We start from the raw sequence: 21570 nt of genomic DNA on the forward strand, positions 1-21570 counted from the left end.
CTCACAGGGGTTCCTGGGCTGGTCCATGGAATCTGATGACATCACTCTCTCTTCCTTCCTGGAATTCTAAACCCTGCTGCTCTCCCCTTGCACACAGCTACCATCTCCATGGCAACCTCACCTCCTCCTGCTTCCCTATTGGCTTCATGGAGCAGGATACACAAAAAGGTTTTCCGTTCTCCCCTCACCACCCGCCCCCCAAAAATGATGCTTTCAACAGGAACCTGTGCTAAATTTAGCTACTTAGGATTCAGAGTCCTATGACTAAGAAAACACAGAGAAACGTCCTCCTTCCTACATTCCATCCTCCTCCTTCCAACCCCACCCCAAAGTGGCTGCTTCACCTCCTCCTCTCTGGCCCCCAACCCAAAGCAAGTAATGGTATCTGCTGAGCATTAAAAACATCTGGACCATCCCACACATAAGGCTGGCACAGAGAAAATCCTCACAGCCTCCTCTCCTCTTCTCGCAACAAGGGGGGAGAAAAAGAACAAAAATAAAAGTACGCACTGGTCAAAAAACCAGTTAGGACATGTCACGGACTGAGGTATCAGTCTTCTGCTGTTTCCCTCCATCCCAAGCCAAGGATCCAAAACTCTGTGCCTAGAGGCAGAACTCCTAAGTCTCTAACCACTTAGAAGACCAATTCTCTCCCTATTTGCTTGATATTATTTCCTCCAGCAGGGGGAAAACAGGAGGAAGAAAAGGGGAGAGAAATGAAGTTGAAAGACTGCACACTTCGGGGACCAAACATGCTAATCCTAGAACCACAAATCCTGGGTCAAATTTTCCATCCCAGAGACTGACCTGCTATGTAAACTGAAGCAAGTTCTGACATCCCTCACGTCAAAAGAAGTTCCCACACAGGGATGTTGTAAGAATTACTGGCAAAATTAATGTAAAGTAGTTTAAGTCCCTGGGCCAAAGGGACTGAATAGAGTGTAAGCTGACATCTCAGTACTGAAATTCTTGTGGACATTAAAGGAAATCAACTATCCATAAAGGAAGAACATGCCAACTTCTAAAAAATTATCCTTTCATAATCACAGATACAGCACAAATTACACATAATTTCTTGAATCACAGAAAGCTCCCCCAAAGGTCTCTACTTCTAGTAAAATCCAGCTGATTTATGACTAGTTCTCAACTGTGGAGCTGGCCCTGCCCTTTCTTTGCCTAGTCCTAACTTTTAATTTTGAAACTGCCACTCAATTTCCCTAAATGACTCAATATGGACCAAGGCTTCATTTTCCAGTGCAGCTGCCCATTTCTAGGGAAATAACTTTTTCTCAGAGCCATATCTGATAGCTAAATGCTGAGTCAACCCAGTGGCCAGTCATATATGACTCTAAAGGACAAAGCATTAATTGTAACCAAGTATAAGGCTCCAAGCAGGTCAGAGCCTTATAGTATGAAAGGGATTGGATTAAAATAAGACACACCCAGAAAAACTGTGTTCTGGGTTTGCAGGGCAGAGACTCTGCTCCAGGGCACCAACTCTCCAGTGAAAAAACAGACATGAAAGGAAAATGATTTCATGCAATAAGAAATAGTCATTTGCCCCAAACAGAATTTAAACAATTTGGAACTTTCAGCGAAGTCCAAATGCCCCACTAGTTAACACACAGGCATCCAGAATAAGCGTCACAACTGCTACAGAAGACAGCAAAGGACATAGTATTTGCTAATAAACAACTGAAACTCACATGGGGAGGCGGATAAGGGGAGGAGGAGATGGAGGAGGAACACAGTGTGATGTGTCCATCTCTGAGATTTCTGCTTCCTTATCTCACTCCAAGTGGACTCCGTAACAAACTATTCCCTGTGTGATACCACTGGTCAGATGGTTCCACAGGCTAAATATGATGAACCCTTTTCTAACAATTCTCCTTAATACTCTTAAAAACAAACAGAAGGTCACTTACTTTACTCCACAATGGGAAGACTGAAGCACAGTTTCCAAGACTGCCCATCCAATCAACTACGGAGCCTGACTTACATTAGCTATCATCATGAAATCTATCAACAGTGGCCTGGACTAAACTGACTGCTGCAAATAAAACTGTATTTATGTGGCTCAGACGGTAAATATGGGAGAACCAGTTTTGATCCCTGGATTGGGAAGATCCCCTGGAGAAAGAAATGGCAACCCACTCCAGTACTCTTGCCTGAAAAATCCCATGGATGGAGGAGCCTAGTAGGCTACAGTCCATGGGGTCACAAAGAATCAGACACGACTGAGCGACTTCACTTTCATTCAAACACCCATTAAAGTGCACTTATCATATGCCAGAGGTTTTATATGGACTGTTATTAACTCTCAAAAATAAATAAAAAACTACAAGTTGCATATATTCTTACCTCTTTTAGCACACACAGAAACAACAATTCCAGAGACGTCAATGTGACCACAATCATGTAACTCGTTATTTAATTTTTTTAAAAGCCAATATTCTAACCCGGATCTGTTTGAACTCACAACCTGTGTCTTTTCTGCTTGGCCTCCCATTTATAGACAGCTGGGGGTGGAAACAAACAGTCAGAAATCACTATGTATCTATGTTTTCTTATATCATCAATAAAATACAGGCTGCTTAACATCAGGGTCAAAGTCACACTTTTTAGGTAACACTAACAACAGACTGGTTCTAAATAGGAAAAGGAGTTCGTCAAGGCTGTATATTGTCACCCTGCTTATTTAACTTATATGCAGAATACATCATGAGAAATGCTGGGCTGGAAGAAGCACAAGCTGGAATCAAGATTGCTGGGAGAATTATCCATAATCTCAGATATGCAGATGACACCACCCTTATGGAGGAAAGTGAAGAGGAACTAAAGAGCCTCTTGATGAAAGTGAAAGAGGAGAGTGAAAAACTTGGCTTAAAGCTCAACATTCAGAAAACAAAGATCATGGGGTCTGGTCCCATCACTTCATGGCAAATAGATGGGGAAACAGTGGAAACAATGGCTGACTTTATTTTTCTGGGCTTCAAAATCACTGCAGATAGTGATTGCAGCCATGAAATTAAAAGACACTTACTCCTTGGAAGGAAAGTTATGACCAACCTAGATAGCATATTCAAAAGCAGAGACATTACTTTGCCAACAAAGGTCCCTCTAATCAAGGCTATGGTTTTTCCAGTAGTCAAGTATGGATGTGAGAGTTGGACTGTGAAGAAAGCTGAGCAACAAAGAATTGATGCTTTTGAGCTGTGGCGTTGGAGAAGTCTCTTGAGAGTCCCTTGGACTGCAAGGAGATCCAACCAGTCCATCCTAAAGGAGATCAGTCCTGGGTGTTCTTTGGAAGGAATGATGCTAAAGCTGAAACTCCAGTACTTTGGCCACCTCATATGAAGAGTTGACTCATTGGAAAAGACTCTGATGCTGGGAAGGATTGGGGCAGGAGGAGAAGGGGACGACAGAGGATGAGATGGCTGGATGGCATCACCGACTCGATGGACGTGAGTTTGGGTGAACTCCGGGAGTTGGTGATGGACAGGGAGGCCTGGCATGCTGCAATTCACGGGGTCACAAAGAGTCGGACACGACTGAGTGAGTGAACTGAACTGAACTGAACAGTTTTAAACCCTGAGCAGGCACTCCATACTTATTCATTTCTTAATCTAATCCTATTAGTCTAAACTTCTGGACAAATGGCAACGATTCTACTCACATCTTTTAAAATTAAAATTAGCTTGAGAAATTACATACTGAAGTGAAATGATACAACTTCAGATAACATATTCTGGAATTTAACTTTATAATATTTGAGATGAACAAAATTATCACTGGCTAATGCCTCTACTCAGGAGAAGGCAATGGCAACCCACTCCAGTACTCTTGCCTGGAAAATCCCATGGATGGAGGAACCTGGTAGGCTGCAGTCCATGGGGTCGCACAGAGTCGGACACGACTGAAGCGACTTAGCAGCAGCAGCAATGCCTCTACTGGCCCAATTATAACATCCTGATGCCGACATAGTCTCATCTGCTGGTTTTAATCTGTAAACCCTGTGCAGTCAAGATCTATACGTTAGATTTATGATTTCTAAATTCTGCATATAGAACCAGAACATTTCAAAGTGTTTCTCCAGGGATTCCACTAAAACTGTATCAGCTGTTAGAGGACAATGCTAAAGAGGCCAAGGTTACATGTCTGATACCCACGTGAACCAGTTAGCATCACTCTCTCCTCCTGTCACAATATGCCCTCTGCTGTAAATACACACTCCTGGGTTTACTGAAAAATTAACACAAAGTATCACTACTTCTGAAAAAAGTTAAAATGTATCTAACAATATCAAATATTATCAGTTCAGTTCAGTTCAGTTGCTCAGTCATGTCCGACTCTTTGCGACCCCATGAATTGCAGCACACCAGGCTTCCCTGTCCATCACCAACTCCCGGAGTTCACTCAGACTCATGTCCATCGAGTCAGTGATGCCATCCAGCCATCTCATCCTCTGCCGTTCCCTTCTCTTCCTGCCCCCAATCCCTCCCAGCATCAGGGTCTTTTCCAATGAGTCAACTCTTCGCATGAGGTGGCCAAAGTACTGGAGTTTCAGCTTTAGCACTTCTAATCTGCAGAAAACAGCTATCGTCTTTCAGAAAATATGCCCAATCATTCATCCTTTAAATAGTTATTGAACCTCTACCACAGGTCAACTGATAAATCTCGAAAGGCTAGTACTGGAAGACAAATAAACAGTTATGTGTGGTATGTGACAAGGCAGAGACGAATATATACGGTAAAGTGAGAGAACATGAGAGACATGGGGCCTCTAGCAAGCGTCATGGGAAAGGAATTTCAGGAGTTCCCTGAGACAGGTAAGGGCCTTCCAGGGAGAGAGAATGAATTTTTACGATGGTATGGTCAGAAAACAAGATGGCAAACTTAGGAGGACTTTCAAGTATTTAACGAAGACCAGACAGAGCTGAAAGAGATGACCTGTTGGGAGAAGTCAATGCAACAGGATTTTCTACCTCAACCAGGTCAGGTTTTCCTAAACTGCCTTATTTTGAGTTAACTTCCAGAGTAAAGGAGGGAAATTTTTTTAATATCATGTGAAGAGTTCCTATCTTTTTAGTTGACATGATAAAGGTCAAAAAAACGCCTCTCCACAGCAAAAGAAACCACCAACAAATGAAAAGGCAACCTACCGTATAGAAGAGATTTGCAAATCATGAATCTGACAATATGTAATATCAGATGAGGTTAATAACCAAAATATATAGAGAACCGTATCAGGTGGGGTTAATATCCAAAATATATAAAGAACCCATAAAACTCAATAGCAAAACAACAAACAATCTAATTATAAAATGAGAACAGGATCTAAATAGACATTTTTCTAATGAAAACCTACAGATGGCCAACAGGTACACAAAAAGCTACTCAGCATTCACAGATCATCAGGGAAATGTAAGTCAAAATCTCAATGAAGTATCATCTCACACCTGCTAAGATGGCTATTATCAGAAAGACAAGAAATTACAAGTGTTGGCAAAGATGTGGAGCTAAGGGACCCTTTGTGCACTGCTGGTGGGAATGTTAACTGTTGCACGCACTATGGAAAACAGTATGGAGGTTCCTCAAACAATTAAAAATAAAACTACCATATGATCCAGTAACTCCATGTCTGGGTATTTATCCGAAAGAAACAAAAGCACTGCACTAATTCTAAAAGGTCCACATGCCCAAGTTCACTGCAGCATTATTTACAAAAGCCAAGACATGGAGACAACTCAAGTATCCACTGATGGACGAATGAATGAAGAAAATGTGGTGTATGAATATACACAACAGAATATTATTCAGCTACAAAAAGAAGGAAATCTTGATGTCTGCAACAACAAAGATGAATCTTGAGGGCATGAGGATAAGTGAAAAAATTCACACAGAAAAAGAGGAACACTCTAAGATCTCATTTATATGAGCAATCTTAAACAAACAAAACAAAAAAATATCCTAACACAGAATAGACTGGTGGTTGGGGTGAGAGATGGGTGAAGTTGGTCAAAAGATACAAACTTCCAGTTACAAAATAAGTAAGAAATGGGGATGTAAACAGTATGATGACTACAGTCAATAATACTGATATATCTGAAAGTTGTTAAGAGAGTATAGATCTCAAAAATTCTTATCACAAGAAAACAATTTTATGTGGTGATATATGTTAACTAGCCATATTATAGTGATCATTTGCTGTATATACATATTTCAGTGTTATATTTCAATTATATCTTAATTTTTTACAAAGAATAAAAGTTAAAAGGAGGTGAATTCTTCTGAAAATGAAGCCTTTAGTGACTGAGAACATTTCATGAAGAGGTTCTTCTATTTGTAGAGCAAATTCCCAATTTGCTGTTCTGTGAGGCAGAGTGAAAGTTTACTTATTCCTCTCAGAGAACTGGTTTAAACAGTGATCAGTGGAGGTGGTTCATCATTTGAAACTTGGTGGGTTGACTATTTGACAAGCATAATTACATCAATAAAAGAAGCATCTTCATGTCCATACAACATCTCTAATACATAAACACATAAATGCATGTGGGTACCCACAACCTAAGCATCCCAAGTGGCACAGTGGTAAAGAATCCACCTGCCAATGCAGGAGACTCAAGAGACATGGGTTCAATCCTTAGGTCGAGAAGATCCCCTGGAGGAGGGAATGGCAAAGCACTCCAGTACTCTTGTCTGGAAAATCCCATGGACAGAGGAGCCTGGTGGGCTACAGTCCATGGGGTTCTAAGAGTTGGGTACAACTGAGCGACTGAATGTACACACAACCTGCCAGTTTTGACAGGCAAAGGAGTAGTGTATGTATGAGAGACCCTAATGCTGAGAAAGACTGAAGGCAAGAGGAAAAGGGTTGACAACAGAGAACGAGATGGTTGGATGGCATCACCAACTCAATGGACGTGAGTTTGAGCAAATTCAGGGAGATGGTGAAGGACAGGGAAGCCTGGTGTGTTGCAGTCCATGGGGTTGCAAAGAGTTTACACAACTTAGCAACTGAACAACAACAACAATGTATGAGAGAGAAAAAGCCGTCTACAGGCTACAACAATCACAGGTCAAAAGTGGAATCTAATTTTTAAGCAAACTTTTTACTGAAGTAACTATATATACAGAAATGGAAAAAAAGATCAGAAGTATACAACTCAGTGAATTTCCACGAAGTGAACCCACCCATGTAAACAAGTTCTAGGTTTAAAAAAAAAAGCACACTATCAGCACCCTCATACAGTCTATACAGTCTATACAATCAGCAAAAACAAGACTGGGAGCTAACTGTGGCTCAGATTATGAACTCCTTATTGCCAAATTCAGACTGAAATTGAAGAAAGTAGGGAAAATTACTAGACCATTCAAGTATAACCTAAATCAAATCCCTTAAGATTATACAGTGGAAGTAAGAAATAGATTCAAGGGATTAGGTCTGATAGACAGAGTGCCTGATGAACTATGGACGGAGGTTTGTGACACTGTACAGGAGACAGGGATCAAGACCATCCCCATGGAAAAGAAATGCAAAAAAGCAAAATGGCTGTCTCAGGAGGCCTCACAAATAGCTGTGAAAAGAAGAGAAGTGAAAAGCAAAGGAGAAAAGGAAAGATATAAGCATCTGAATGCAGAGTTCCAAAGAATAGCAAGGAGAGATAAGAATCAATGCAAAGAAATAGAGGAAAACAAAAGAATGGGAAAGACTAGAGATCTCTTCAAGAAAATTAGAGATACCAAGGGAACATTTCATGCAAACATGGGCTCGATAAAAGACAGAAATGGTATGGACCTAACAGAAGCAGAAGATATTAAGAAGAGGAGGCAAGAATACACAGAAGAACTGTACACAAAAGATCTTTACGACCCAGATAATCACGATGGTGTGACCACTCACCTAGAGCCAGACATCCTGGAATGCGAAGTCAAGTACAGCCTTAGGAAGCATAGCTAGCGGAGGTGATGGAATTCCAGTTGAGCTATTTCAAATCCTGAAAGATGAGGCTGTGAAAGTGCTGCACTCAATATGCCAGCACATTTGGAAAACTCAGCAGTGGCTACAGGACTGCAAAAGGTCAGTTTTCATTCCAATCCCAAAGAAAGGCAATGCCAAAGAATGCTCAAACTACCACACAACTGCACTCATCTCACACACTAGTAAAGTAATGCTCAAAATTCTCCAAGCCAGGCTTCAGCAATATGTGAAATGTGAACTTCCAGATGTTCAAGCTAGTTTTAGAAAAGGCAGAGGAACCAGAGATCAAATTGCCAACATCCACTGGATCATCAAAAAAGCAAGAGAGTTCCAGAAAAACATCTACTTCTACTTTACTGACTATGCAAAAGCCTTGACTGTGTGGACCAAAACAAACTGTGGAAAATTCTGAAAGAGATGGGAATACCAGACCACCTGACCTGCCTCTTAAGGAATCTGTATGCAGGTGAGGAAGCAACAGTTAGAACAGGACATGGAACAACAGACTGGTTCCAAATAGGAAAAGGAGTACGTCAAGGCTGTATATTGTCACCCTGCTTATTTAACTTATATGCAGAGTACATCATAAGAAATGCTGGGCTGGAAGCAGCACAAGCTGGAATCAAGATTGCCGGGAGAAATATCAATAACCTCAGATACGCAGATGACACCACCCTTATGGCAGAAAGCAAAGAACTAAAGAGCCTCTTGATGAAAGTGAAAGAAGAGAGGGAAAAAACTGGCTTAAAGTTCAACATTCAGAAAACTAAGATCATGGCATCTGGTCCCATCACTTCATGGCAAACAGATGGCGAAATAGTGGAAACAGTGACAGACTTTATTTTGGGGGGCTCCAATATCACTGCAGATGGTGACTGCAGCCATGAAATTAAAAGATGCTTACTCCTTGGAAGAAAAGTGATGACCAACCTAGACAGCATATTAAAAAGCAGAGACATTACTTTGTCAACAAAGGTCCATCTTGTCAAAGCTATGGTTTTTCCAGTAGTCATGTATGGATGCGAGAGTTGGACTGTAAAGAAAGCTGAGCGCCGAAGAATTGATGCTTTTGAGCTGTGGTGTTGGAGAAGGCTCTTGAGAGTCCCTTGGACTGCAAGGAGATCCAACCAGTCCATTCTAAAGGAAATCAGTCCTGAATATTCATTGGATGGACTGCTTTTGAAGCTGAAACTCCAATACTCTGGCCACCAGATATGAAGAACTGACTCATCTGAAAAGACCCTGATGCTGAGAAAGATTGAAGACAGGAGGAGAAGGGGATGACAGAGGATGAGATGGCTGGATGGCATCACTTACTCAATGGACATGAGTTTTGAGTAAACTCTGGGAGTTGATGATGGACAGGGAGGCCTGGCGTGCCTCAGTCCATGGGGTAGCAAAGAGTCAGACACAACTGAGCAACTGAACTGGACTGAACTGAGCTGATCAGCACCCTGGAAACCCATCCAGGGCACTGGCAAAGTCACTTCTACCAGCTCACAGGATTGACTGTAACACCGCAGATTAAATCTGCCTATTTTTAAGCTTCATATAAATGAAATCACACATTATGTACTTTGGGGCTGGCTTCTTACACTCCACATCATATTTGTGAAACCGTTTCATCTGTTGAACAGAGCAACAGTTCATTCTTGTCAATACTGTCAAGTATTCTGTTTTATAAATATAATTTTAACTTACTGAAAAATATTTTAGTACTGTTGAAAGGCAACTGTGTTATTTCTAGTTTGGGGCTATTACTAAAAACACTGCTATGTACATCCTTGTACATGTTGTTTGGTGCACATGTGTACACATTTCTGTTGCGTATATCTGGAGTGGAACTGCTGATCACCGGGCACACTTACGTTCAGTTTTAGTAGATATTTCCAACTGCCTATTTTCCAAAGTTGTTCCAACAAACATCCTCACCAGCAGTGCATGAGGGCTCCTGATGCCGAACAACCGAATTAACACCTGGTAACATCTGTCTTTTTCCTTTCAGTCAGTAGCGGCATCTCACTGTGGTTATTTGCTTTATCCTGAAGGTTAGTTTGATGATAACCACTTCAGGGGCATTTGGATATCATCTTTTGTGAAGTACCTACCTATGTACCTATGTTTTTTTTTTTTTTCCTGGCCTGTTCAAAGATTGATTTATAGGACCTCTTTTATATATTGATTTGTAGAAGTTATTTATATGTTGTGGATCTGAGCCAGACAACTATATTGCAAATATCTTTTCCTTCTCTGTGGTATGCCTTTTTATTTTCTTAATGGTGCATTTTAATGAAAAGATAGTGCTAACCAATTCAATGGACATGAGTTTGAATAAGCTCCGGGAGTTCGTGATGGACAGGGAAGCCTGGCGTGCTGCAGTCCACGGGGTCACAAAGAGTCAGACACGACTGAGCGACTGAACTGAACCGAACTGAATTCTAATGCAGTCAATCTATCATTTTTTCCTTTACAGTTATTATTCACGTCCTGGTTCAAGTAAAGAATATCATGAAGACATTCTCATAGATTTTCTCTACAAACTTCAATAAAGTAGCATTTTAAATGCATATTTAAAAAACTTACATATATATATAAATAAAGTGCACCATGTATATATATAAAGTGCACAACTGAAGTTTTCCTCTGAAACATAGATCAACTCAAACAATCTGTGAGTTACACAGGTCACACTAAATTAAATTTATGAGCACCTCTTACGTGCTCAGGACTGTGTTAGGTGCTACAAGAGATAAAAGCAATATATAAGAGGTGAGTCCTGACCTAAATGAATATTAACCTTTGCTGTTGTTCAGTCATTAAGTCCTGTCTGACTCTTTGTGACCCCACGGACTGCAGCACGTCCTGGTAGCTCAGAACTGAATATTAATCTTAGCTGGCAGCATAACACTTAAATATTAATTGTGAGAAAGGACAGATACTGAAGTTGAAACTCCAAACTCCACCTGATGTGAAGAACTGACTCCTTGGAAAAGACCCTGATGCTGGGAAAGACTGAAGGCAGGAGGAGAAGGGCATGACAGAGGGTGAGATGGTTGGATGGCATCACTGACTCAATGGACATGAGTTTGAACAAGCTCCAGGAGTTGGTGATGGACAGGGAAGCCTGGCGTGCTGCAGTCCATAGGATTGCAAAGAATCGGACACAACTGAATGACTAAACTGAACTGACTGATGTCAGAGCTCAAAAATAACACCCCTCCCCAACCCGCAACTCTCCAAGCACATTCCTACTTCACTAAGGAACAGTGAACTGTGGTGCTGGAGAAGACTCTTGAGAGTCCCCTGAACGCGAAGGAGATCAAACCACTCAACCCTAAAGGAAATCAACTCTGAATATTCACTGGAAGGATTGATGCTGAAGCTCCAATACTTGGTCACATAATGCGAAGAGACAACTCGTTGAAAAAGATCCTGATGCTGGGAAAGACTGAAGAGAGAAAAGGGCGGCAGAGGATGAGATGGTTAGATAGCATCACCGACTCAAAGGACATGAATTTAAGCAAACTCTGGGAGATAGTGAAGGCCAGGGAAGCCTGCATGCTGCAGTCCATGGGGTTGCAAGAGTTGGACACAACTTAGCAACTGAACAACAAGAAGGAACAGAAGGACAAAGAATTACTTGATTACGGCTACTGCTTCAATGTGCTGTGCTGTGCTTAGTCACTCAGTCGTGTCCAACTCTTTGAGACCGCATGGACTGTAGCCCGCCAGGCTCCTCTGTCCATGGGGATTCTCCACATAAGAATAATCAAGTGGGTTGCCATGCCCTCCTCCAGGGGACCTTCTCAACCTAGGGATCAAACCCAGGTCTCCCACATTGCAGGCAGATTGTTCACCATCTGAACCACCAGGGAAACCCATGAATACTAGAGTGGGTAGTTTCCAGGGGAAATTGTTTTCCAGGGAAACTGCCTCACCCAGGAATCGAACAGGGGTCTCCTGCATTATAGGCAGATTCTCTGCCAGCTGAGCTACCGAGGAAGCTCTACTGCTTCAGTGCACACATCTAAAAACCATACCATTTACCAACTTTGAAAAGTGTTGACCAAATGCCCTAGTAAGATTCAGTTCAGTTGCTCAGCCATGTCCGACTCTTTGCAACCCCATGGACTGCAAGCTTCCCTGTCCATCACCAACTCCAAGAACTTGCTCAAACTCATGTCCACCGAGCTGGTGATGCCATCCAACCATCTCATCTTTTATCATCCTCTTCTCCTCCTGCCTTCAATCTTTCCCAGCATAAGGGTCTTTTCTAAGGAGTCAGTTATTTGCATTAGGTATCCAAAGTACTCCTTGGAAGGAAAGTTATGACCAACCTAGATAGCATATTCAAAAGCAGAGACATTACTTTGCCAACAAAGCTTCGTCTAGTCAAGGCTATGGTTTTTCCTGTGATCATGTATGGATGTGAGAGTTGGACTGTGAAGAAAGCTAAGCACCGAAGAATTGATGCTTTTGAACTGTGGTGTTGGAGAAAACTCTTGAGAGTCCCTTGGACTGCAAGGAGATCCAACCAGTCCATTCTGAAGGAGATCAGCTCTGGGATTTCTTTGGAAAGAATGATGCTAAAGCTGAAACTCCAGTACTTTGGCCACCTCATGCGAAGAGTTGACTCATTGGAAAAGACCATGATGCTGGGAGGGATTGGGGGCAGGAGGAGAAGGGGACGACAGAGAATGAGATGGCTGGATGGCATCACTGACTCGATGGACATGAGTCTGGGTGAACTCCGGGAGTTGGTGATGGACAGGGAGGCCTGGCGTGCTGCGATTCATGGGGTCGCAAAGAGTCAGACACAACTGAGTGACTGATCTGATCTGATCCAAAGTACTGGAGTTTCAGCTTTGGCATCAGTTTTTCCAATGAATATTCAAGACTGATTTTCTTTAGGATGGACTGATTTGATCTCCTTGCAGTCCAAGGGACTCACTAATAACTCTAACAAGGTTAACAGCTACAGTTTCAGTATTTTATAGCTCCACTACCTAAAAGAAATAGCTGAATCCAGAAATCATGCAATCTTTTCCAGAATAAAAAAAAATATCATTCTAGTTACAGAAGAATGTGGCAGAAGGGGAAAATAAATATACATGTATATACAAACACAGGCTTCCCAGGTGGCACAGTGGTAAAGAACTCACCTGTCAATGAAGGAAATGCAGGAGACTCCAGTTTGATGCTTCAGTTGGAGAGATCACTGGAGTAGGAAATGGCAACCCACTCCAGTATTTTTGCCAGGAAAATTTCATGGACAGAGGAGCCTGGTGGGCTACAGTCCATGGGGTAGCAAAGAGTTAAAACACAGCTGAGCATACACACACCCACACATACACACTCACACCCACACATACACACTCACACCCCCACATAACTCTACACTTTTTTCCTATATTGTTTTCTAATTTTCTTGCCCACTATTACTTAAACTTTTCTTCCTGGACTTGGGGACAAAGATTACTTAAAAAGGAAAAGCCAAGCGTGACCCCTTCATAAAGATAAACTTAGAGAAGGTCAATTCCAGGATAAGAAGTTAAAGAGCCAGTAAACCAAGTTAGATGAACAGAGAGTTTTTAAACCAGAGTCATCCAGTTTTCTTTATTCTCTTTTGTAACAAGCATTAAAATAGAAGTATGCTACTCCAATATTTGGGAGAACATGTAGAACAGGAAAGAAACGAAGAAGTCTACTAATTTTAGAGGTCAAGCTAGACCAAATGCTTCATGGCCTGGGATTCTAAGCCTTAAACATATTTTCTGAAATGATGCAAGAATCCATTAGCAGAACTTAAGTGATGACCACAAGATAAGGTGGTTTACTAATTTATGACAAGAAGAAAAGAATACTAAGGGATTAAAACTCTTTTATCCAGAAAGTTTTCAAGTCTTTACTCTGACCAATAATAGGCAAAATAAAAGGCAACTAAAGATGGAGAAGCTCTATACAGTCAACAAAAACAAGACCAGGAGCTGACTGTGGCTCAGATCATGAACTCCTTATTGCCAAGTTCAGACTGAAATTGAAGAAAGTAGGGAAAACCACTAGACCATTCAGGTATGACCTAAATCAAATCCCTTATGATTATACAGTGGAAGTGAGAGAGAGATTTAAGGGCCTAGATCTGATAGATAGAGTGTCTGATGAACTATGGACAGAGGTTCGTGACATTATACAGGAGACAGGGATCAAGACCATCCCCATGGAAAAGAAACGCAAAAAAGCAAAATGGCTGTCTCAGGAGGCCTTACAAATAGCTGTGAAAGAAGAGAAGTGAAAAGCAAAGGAGAAAAGGAAAGATACAAGCATCTGAAAGCAGAGTTCCAAAGAATAGCAAGAAGAGATAAGAAAGCCTTCCTCAGTGATCAATGCAAAGAAATAGAAGAAAACAACAGAATGGGAAAGACTAGAGATCTCTTCAAGAAAATTAGAGATACCAAGGGAACATTTCATGCAAATATGGGCTCGATAAAGGACAGAAATGGTATGGACCTAACAGAAGCAGAAGATATTAAGAAGAGGTGGCAAGAATACACAGAAGAACTGTACACAAAAGATCTTCACGACCCAGATAATCACAATGGTGTGATCACTCACCTAGAGCCAGACATCCTGGAATGTGAAGTCAAGTGGGCCTTAGAAAGCATCACTACGAACAAAGCTAGAAGAGGTGATGGAATTCCAGTTGAGCTATTTCAAATCCTGAAAGATGATGCTGTGAAAGTGCTGCACTCAATATGCCAGCACATTTGGAAAACTCAGCAGTGGCCACAGGACTGCAAAAGGTCAGTTTTCATTCCAATCCCAAAGAAAGGCAACGCCAAAGAATGCTCAAACTACCGCACAATTACACTCATCTCACATGCTAATAAAGTAATGCTCAAAATTCTCCAAGCCAGGCTTCAGCAATATGTGAAATGTGAACTTCCAGATGTTCAAGCTAGTTTTAGGAAAGGCAGAGGAACCAGAGACCAAATTGCCAACATCTGCTGGATCATGGAAAAAGCAAGAGAGCTCCAGAAAAACATCTATTTCTGCTTTATTGACTATGCCAAAGCCTTTGACTGTGTGGATCACAAGAAACTGTGGAAAATTCTGAAAGAGATGGGAATACCAGACCACCTGACCTGCCTCTTGAGAAATCTGTATGCATGTCCAGGTTAGAACTGGACATGGAACAGCAGACTGGTTCCAAATAGGAAAAGGAGTACGTCAAGGCTGTATATTGTCACCCTGCTTATTTAACTTATATGCAGAGTACATCATGAGAAATGCTGGGCTGGAAGAAGCACAAGCTGGAATCAAGAATGCCAGGAGAAATATCAATAACCTCAGATATGCAGATGACACCACCCTTATGGCAGAAAGTGAAGAGGAACTCAAAAGCCTCTTGATGAAGGTGAAAGAGGAGAGTGAAAAAGTTGGCTTAAAACTCAACATTCAGAAAACGAAGATCATGGCATCTGGTCCCATCATTTCATGGGAAATAGATGGGCAAAAACAGTGGAAACAGTGTCAGACTTTATTTTTGGAGGTTCCAAAATCACTGCAGATGGTGACTGCAGCCATGAAATTAAAAGACACTTACTCCTTGGAAGGAAAGTTATGACCAACCTAGATAGCATATTCAAAAGCAGAGACATTACTTTGCCAACAAAGGTCCATCTAGTCAAGGCTATGGTTTTTCCTGTGGTCATGTATGGATGTGAGAGTTGGACTGTGAAGAAAGCTAAGCACCAAAGAATTGATGCTTTTGAAGTGTGGTGTTGGAGAAGACTCTTGAGAGTCCCTTGGGCCGCAAGGAGATCCAACCAGTCCATTCTGAAGGAGAGCAGCCCAGGGATTTGTTTGGAAGGAATGATGCTAAAGCTGAAACTCTAGTACTTTGGCCACCTTGTGCGAAGAGTTGACTCATTGGAAAAGACTCTGATGCTGGGAGGGATTGAGGGCAGGAGGAGAAGGGGACGACAGAGGATGAGATGGCTGGATGGCATCACTGACTCGATGGACGTGAGTCTGGGTGAACTCCGGGAGCTGGTGATGGACAGGGAGGCCTGGCGTGCTGCGATTCATGGGGTCGCAAAGAGTCAGACACGACTGAGCAACTGAACTGAACTGAAGAATTAAGCTTTTCAGCAGGAACTACATTTCCCATGGTATTTATTCATTCAATAAACTTTTATGATATGTACACCTACTAGCCTAGTTTCCATGTATACAGTATAAAAAAAAGGGCACAGTCCTTGCGTTCGTAAGTATAGCCAAACTGGGGGAAAATATTTTAACCAAGTAAACAAACAAATATTTAGTTACAAATTACAATAAACGTCTAAAAAAAAAAAAATGGTGGTAGGTTAAAGAAGGCCTCCTTAGGAAGACGACATCTAAGCTAAGAGGAAAACAATGAAAGAAGTCATCCTAGTGATCCCAACCAAACATGCCTGGTTGATTCACCCCTCAGTTCCAACTCACTGCTCCCAATGTCTATGATGACTCCAACACCCCCTGCAATCTAGCCCTCCATTCTGAGTCCTGTCTCTGCCCAAACACATCAACAAGGCTTCATGGTGTGGCCTGCTTGAACCAAGGACTGAAACTGGGTGCTTCTCATGCTAGACCGTATCTAGTATTTGACACGTGCGCAAACCAGAGTGGACAGTCACCAAGGTGAGCAGAGGGCCCAAGGGCCCTCTATCTAGTCTTCCTCCACTCTGCCTCAGAAGACCAGGAAAGGCGTCTATCTACCTGTAAATCAGAACCTCTGCCTTCTCACCATTTCAGAAGCAGCTTTCATATAACTGTGTGTGAATCTATAATACCCTCATAAAAATTCCAATTAAAAAACAAAAAGCAGCTTTTTAAGACTCGAAGTCTCTCTATGAATAGTAAACAACTGGTTCACCTCCTTCCTCTCTCCAGTGTCAGCTTTACATCAAAGGCATGAAGTTAATTAGCATGCCTAAAAAAAGAAGAGGATGATAATAAAAATAAGTTTAAAAATGATCTTTAAAGAACTTCTGAGAAGAGTGTAGGCCTCATATGCAACTCAGATGGAAGAATATATACCACCTTTGGACCCAAAACGGGCTGACACTAGCTTTGTGACACTGGGCAAGTGTGATCTCCCCATCTGCAAATGAAATTAAGGCCACTTCAGATTAAATGTGGGGCTTCCCTGGTGGCTCAGTGGTAAAGAACTCGCCTGTAAACACAGGAGACCTGGGTGACAAAGATTCCGTGGAGAACGAAATGGCAACCCACTACAGTACTCTTGTCTGGAGAACTCCATGGACAGAGGAACCTGATGGGCTACCATCTCTGGGGTCGCAAAGAGTCGGACACAACTTAGCAACTGAACAACAACAAAAATTCATTCGTTTCAATGCTATATTGCTAAGACTCGCTGACCAGAAGGGTGACCACGCGGCCTATCTTAAGAAATCCCATTTTCGAACATTATTCCCACTAACATCAAAATATTCCAGAAATGCAAATACTTTCATTTCCAAACTACATCTCCCAGACAACTTTGATACCTAAAAACAGCACAGAACTTTTTCATTTGACAATATAGCCCACATTTAGCACAAGAGAAATACGTGGTCATCACATTTACAGGAAGACAAAAGGGACACTAAAATTATGGGCAGGTCAGGAAAAGCAATGTTGTTGAGAATTTTATTCCTACATAGAATTTTACAAATTTACAAGTGCAATAAATTCACATTTATGCAGCAACATGAATACAACAGCCAAACAGACTGGGATGAAAGTGCAAGGACCTAGATGAACCCCTGAGCCCACAGTTTCTGCAATCATCAGCTAGATCCAGAAGACTGAGATTCAAACACCAAGCATACATTTGAACCAAAGAGTCTTAACAGGCATCTGCACGAAAAGAGGAAATCCAGTTTATACATAAAATACTGACACAGCCCTAGGTGGAGTCTGGAAGGCCCACAAGAACGACTCAGTAGCTAGAGCCGAGCATCAACTCCTCTTCGCACTTGTGCAGAGTGCCTGAGATGCCCTGCAGCAGCCGAGGAGCTGGCCAAACGCGAGCCTATGTCAGGGCACAAGGAGGCATCCTCCTGTGGCAACAATGCTACCAGAGACGTGAGCACAAGACACCTTTCTGCCTCTACTGGGGTTTAAAGTCACTGTCAAACTCGCCCTGCGGCACAGCCAGAGAGGGCCAGGGATACTCAGTTTATAACGTAAACAAACCACGTATTATTCTGAACCCTTTGGAAAGGATGATGGGATTGAAAAAATTGAAAAATGGAGTTGGCTTGGTTTTCCCTGTCTGCTTCACGTTCTCATGTTCCCAATACCCACTTTCAGCAAACAGCTCCCAGGTCCAGAAAAAAAGCCTTTCAGCATCTGTCTTTAATTTGGCCGTTCCACCCTCCTCCCTCCTTCCTCTTCCTTCCTCTCCTTTCCCCTCCCCCTCCTCCCCACGGCTCCCACCCCATAAGGAATATACATGTCCCCTTATATATTCGGAGAAGAGATTAGAGAGGAGAAAACAAACAGAGAAGAGATTAGAGAGGAAAGGAGATGAGGATGGGGAGATAAACGGGGCAGGAGAAGAGGGTAGTTCACAGAAGGAGGCACAAAGACAGCCCGAGATGGCTGCTTGAAAGGCCCCGTGGTAAGGGCTGTTTCTGATTAGGTGAGTACAATTGCTGAGCTGCACAGGAAGTGCTCAGGGGGCCCTCTTGGTCTGCCCCATCCCAAACACACTGAAAACCTTTGTACTGGAGCAGGCCCATCTGGAATCAGTTAAGACCAGGCTCCTAGCAGGCCTTTCCTTTAAAAAAAAAAAAAAAAAAAACCTCTCTAAAACCACTAGGCTGAGCTTTCCCGCCTGCAACTTTCTCATCCCTTCCCCCCAAGTCACCCTTTAGAGAACATATCTCCGGTTCTGGGGTCACCACACACAAAAGAGGCATATAAGAACATAATATATTCAGAGACCCAGCATCCTCCCCCAGCCCAGACGACTGGAGCCTCCCCTCAACCCGCCAGAAAATTACAGAAACTAAAATCCCTTTTTACACAATTTTGGGATTTTTTTTTAATGTTATTTTTGGGAATCTGAAGTGGCCTACTTTTTCCTTTATGCATTTAAATGAAGCATGCATTTGATGAAACTTTTATCTTTTTGTCCTGTCTTCTAAATCATGCAAAAAGCAGAGAAAGAGAAACTTTGGGATAGTTATAACATTCAAAAGGGAAAAAGGTTTTGTACTCACATTCCTAAGCTAAATTGCCACTATTCGTTTCTGCAGAAAGTCAGGTTTTACTGATGCTTTCTATTAACCAAAAAATTTAAAAAATAAAAATAAAACAGGCCTCCTCTGGTAGAGTGATAAATGCCCAGAACTAGGACTTAGCAGACCTGGAGGACAGTCTTGGTGGCCGACTAATTCTCGTGGCTAGGAACTAGTTGACCTTTCTGGGTCTCTATTTTGTCACTAGTAAAACATGGGGGTTGAGGAACTAGCGTCTCTAAGATTATGTCCAGCACCACTACCCCCTCAAATTTCACATACCTAACAAAAATATGAGTACATATACAATTAGCCTCCAGCTTCACCTAGGAATCATACCTTTAAGGTAAATTTTTTTTTTAATTGTCCCCAAAGGCCATACAAAGCTTCCCAGGTAGCTCAGTGGTAAAGAAATCTGCCTGTTAATGCAGGAGATGCGAGTTTGATCCCTCGATCAGGAAGATCCCCTGGAGGAGGAAATGGCAACCCATTCCAGCATTCTTGCCTGGAAAATCCCATGGACAGAGGAGTCAAGGGGGCTACAGTCCATGCGGTTGCAAAAAGTTGGACACAACTCAGCACATACACACACAGGTCAGACGGAAAGGAGTTAGATAGGTATGTGGTGGGGGAGAATGGGCTGTCTCAGCTAGATGTACTTCTGACTCTTCTATAAACCACATTCTTGTCTTCACTTTGCTTAGTGATCACATAACCAAGGCAGAGGATAAAAAGTTTAAAGTCAAGTACCAGGCTAGTCATCTGGGCCCAGCAACCTGATTGGAGAAGTATGGCGTGAAGACCTGGAGAATCAAATTCACAAACTACTGAATTAGCACTCTGTCCTTTGTGCTTAGTTTAGAAGCTGCCTGTTTATTTAATTGATCTCAACAAATATTTATTGAATCTACCAAGAAGACCAGACTCTCTGGGCAATCCAAAACAAAATCAGAAACTGCTCTCTCCTCAGGAAATTTATAATCTACAGAAGAGACACAGAGATGTTTGGACATAATTGTAGTTCCAGACTTGATAACCCTGGGGTAATTATACAGTATTGTGAAAGATCCCCGACTGCTGCTTCCTCCGCTTGCCTCATTCTCTTATCTCTTATCTGCCTCCTTCTGCTCAAATGTTAAGAGGGTTCTAATAAATCTGAAAATTATCAAAATTACTTCACCATGAAACTGAAAAACTAGCATTATAAACTGCCTAAACTTATTACAGGGTTCAATAAATGTTAAATAAGTAGTTTGTACCCAGAGAGAGAAGGGCTGACCTATACGAGCCATGCCCCAATCCTCGCTGACACCAGCACAGGAGCACTGAAAGCTGTCTCAACAGTCACACCCAAGGCAATCCAGAACCCAGTCTTGACCCAAGCCTGGGTTCCGGGGATTAAAAACCAGTAGAGCAAGTGAAAGTTCTGCAACAGAACTGTCACAGGGCGCAGCCTTGCCCTCGGCCAAAACCAGAGCAGCAGGAGTTACTGTAAACCACAGGTAAGAGATGTGTGCCACGCGGGGTCATCGGCCTTCATCTCACGTCAACGAGAACAATGCTGCCTCACAACTAAAACTGGACAAACAAGGGTCCAGTTAGAGGGCCTATTTTGCCATTTCATAAAAAGAATCCCACAAAACTGATACTTGTTTCCTTAACCTCATAGCCTAGGTAACCTGAAGGACATAGATTCCTTTTCCTGGGCCACTCATGAGGGTATCCCATTCTGGGCCAGTTTCCTAAAAACATACTCCGGACAGTGAGTTAATGTCCCCCCTTCCCTGAACTGGCAAGACTTCAAAAGCATTCAGAGAGAAGGAAGAATCTGTGACCCGGGGCTCCAGAAACAGCAAGGTCACATTTCCTCCTGAAACAAGTTGAACTGTGTAGGAGGTACGTCTAATGGCCCTGGCCCACACCCTCAACACTAACACATTTCGAGATGGATGCAGAGAACTTGGCAGCTCAGCTGACTCCTGACCAGCTCCGAACAAAACTGGACCGGACAGGATTCTTCATGGCAAACAGCCATACAGGGGGCCATTCAAAACTCTTGGCCTTGCCAAAACATGGCAGCCTTTTCCTTAAAGGGAAAATACTTCAAGGTGAGTGTTCATGTATGAGTATGTAGTTGTGAAGAGAGAAGGAGGTTTGAGATTTTCTGAATTCCTACCTTTGGTTAGCTTTATATCTATAAATTCCTTTTTCTATATTTGTTCTCCTCTATGACAACACCAGCATTGCTACAGACAGTAATAAAAAACAGGTAAGGGCTCTACAGAAAGGTGGCCACAA

At 42.2% G+C, this 21570-nt stretch overlaps 1 protein-coding gene across 26 annotated transcripts in view; it reads right to left on the bottom strand.

Moving 5' to 3' along the window:
• The window catches only part of RBFOX2 (RNA binding fox-1 homolog 2), a 293230-nt gene that overhangs the window by 220914 nt on the left and 50746 nt on the right, over positions 1-21570 (bottom strand). For 4 of the 26 annotated variants that reach the window (XM_015471162.3, XM_059886362.1, XM_024991700.2 and 1 more), the window contains exon 1: positions 1-21570. This exon is cut by the window's right edge and continues 48602 nt beyond it. The exons of the other annotated variants lie outside the window; for them this stretch is intronic. In XM_015471162.3, the coding sequence (XP_015326648.1) occupies positions 1-42 (42 nt within the window). In that variant the 5' untranslated portion in view covers positions 43-21570. 26 annotated transcript variants of the gene reach the window in all.

The sequence above is a fragment of the Bos taurus genome, chromosome 5 (assembly GCF_002263795.3).
Source record: "Bos taurus isolate L1 Dominette 01449 registration number 42190680 breed Hereford chromosome 5, ARS-UCD2.0, whole genome shotgun sequence".
Classification (NCBI taxonomy): domain Eukaryota; kingdom Metazoa; phylum Chordata; class Mammalia; order Artiodactyla; family Bovidae; genus Bos; species Bos taurus.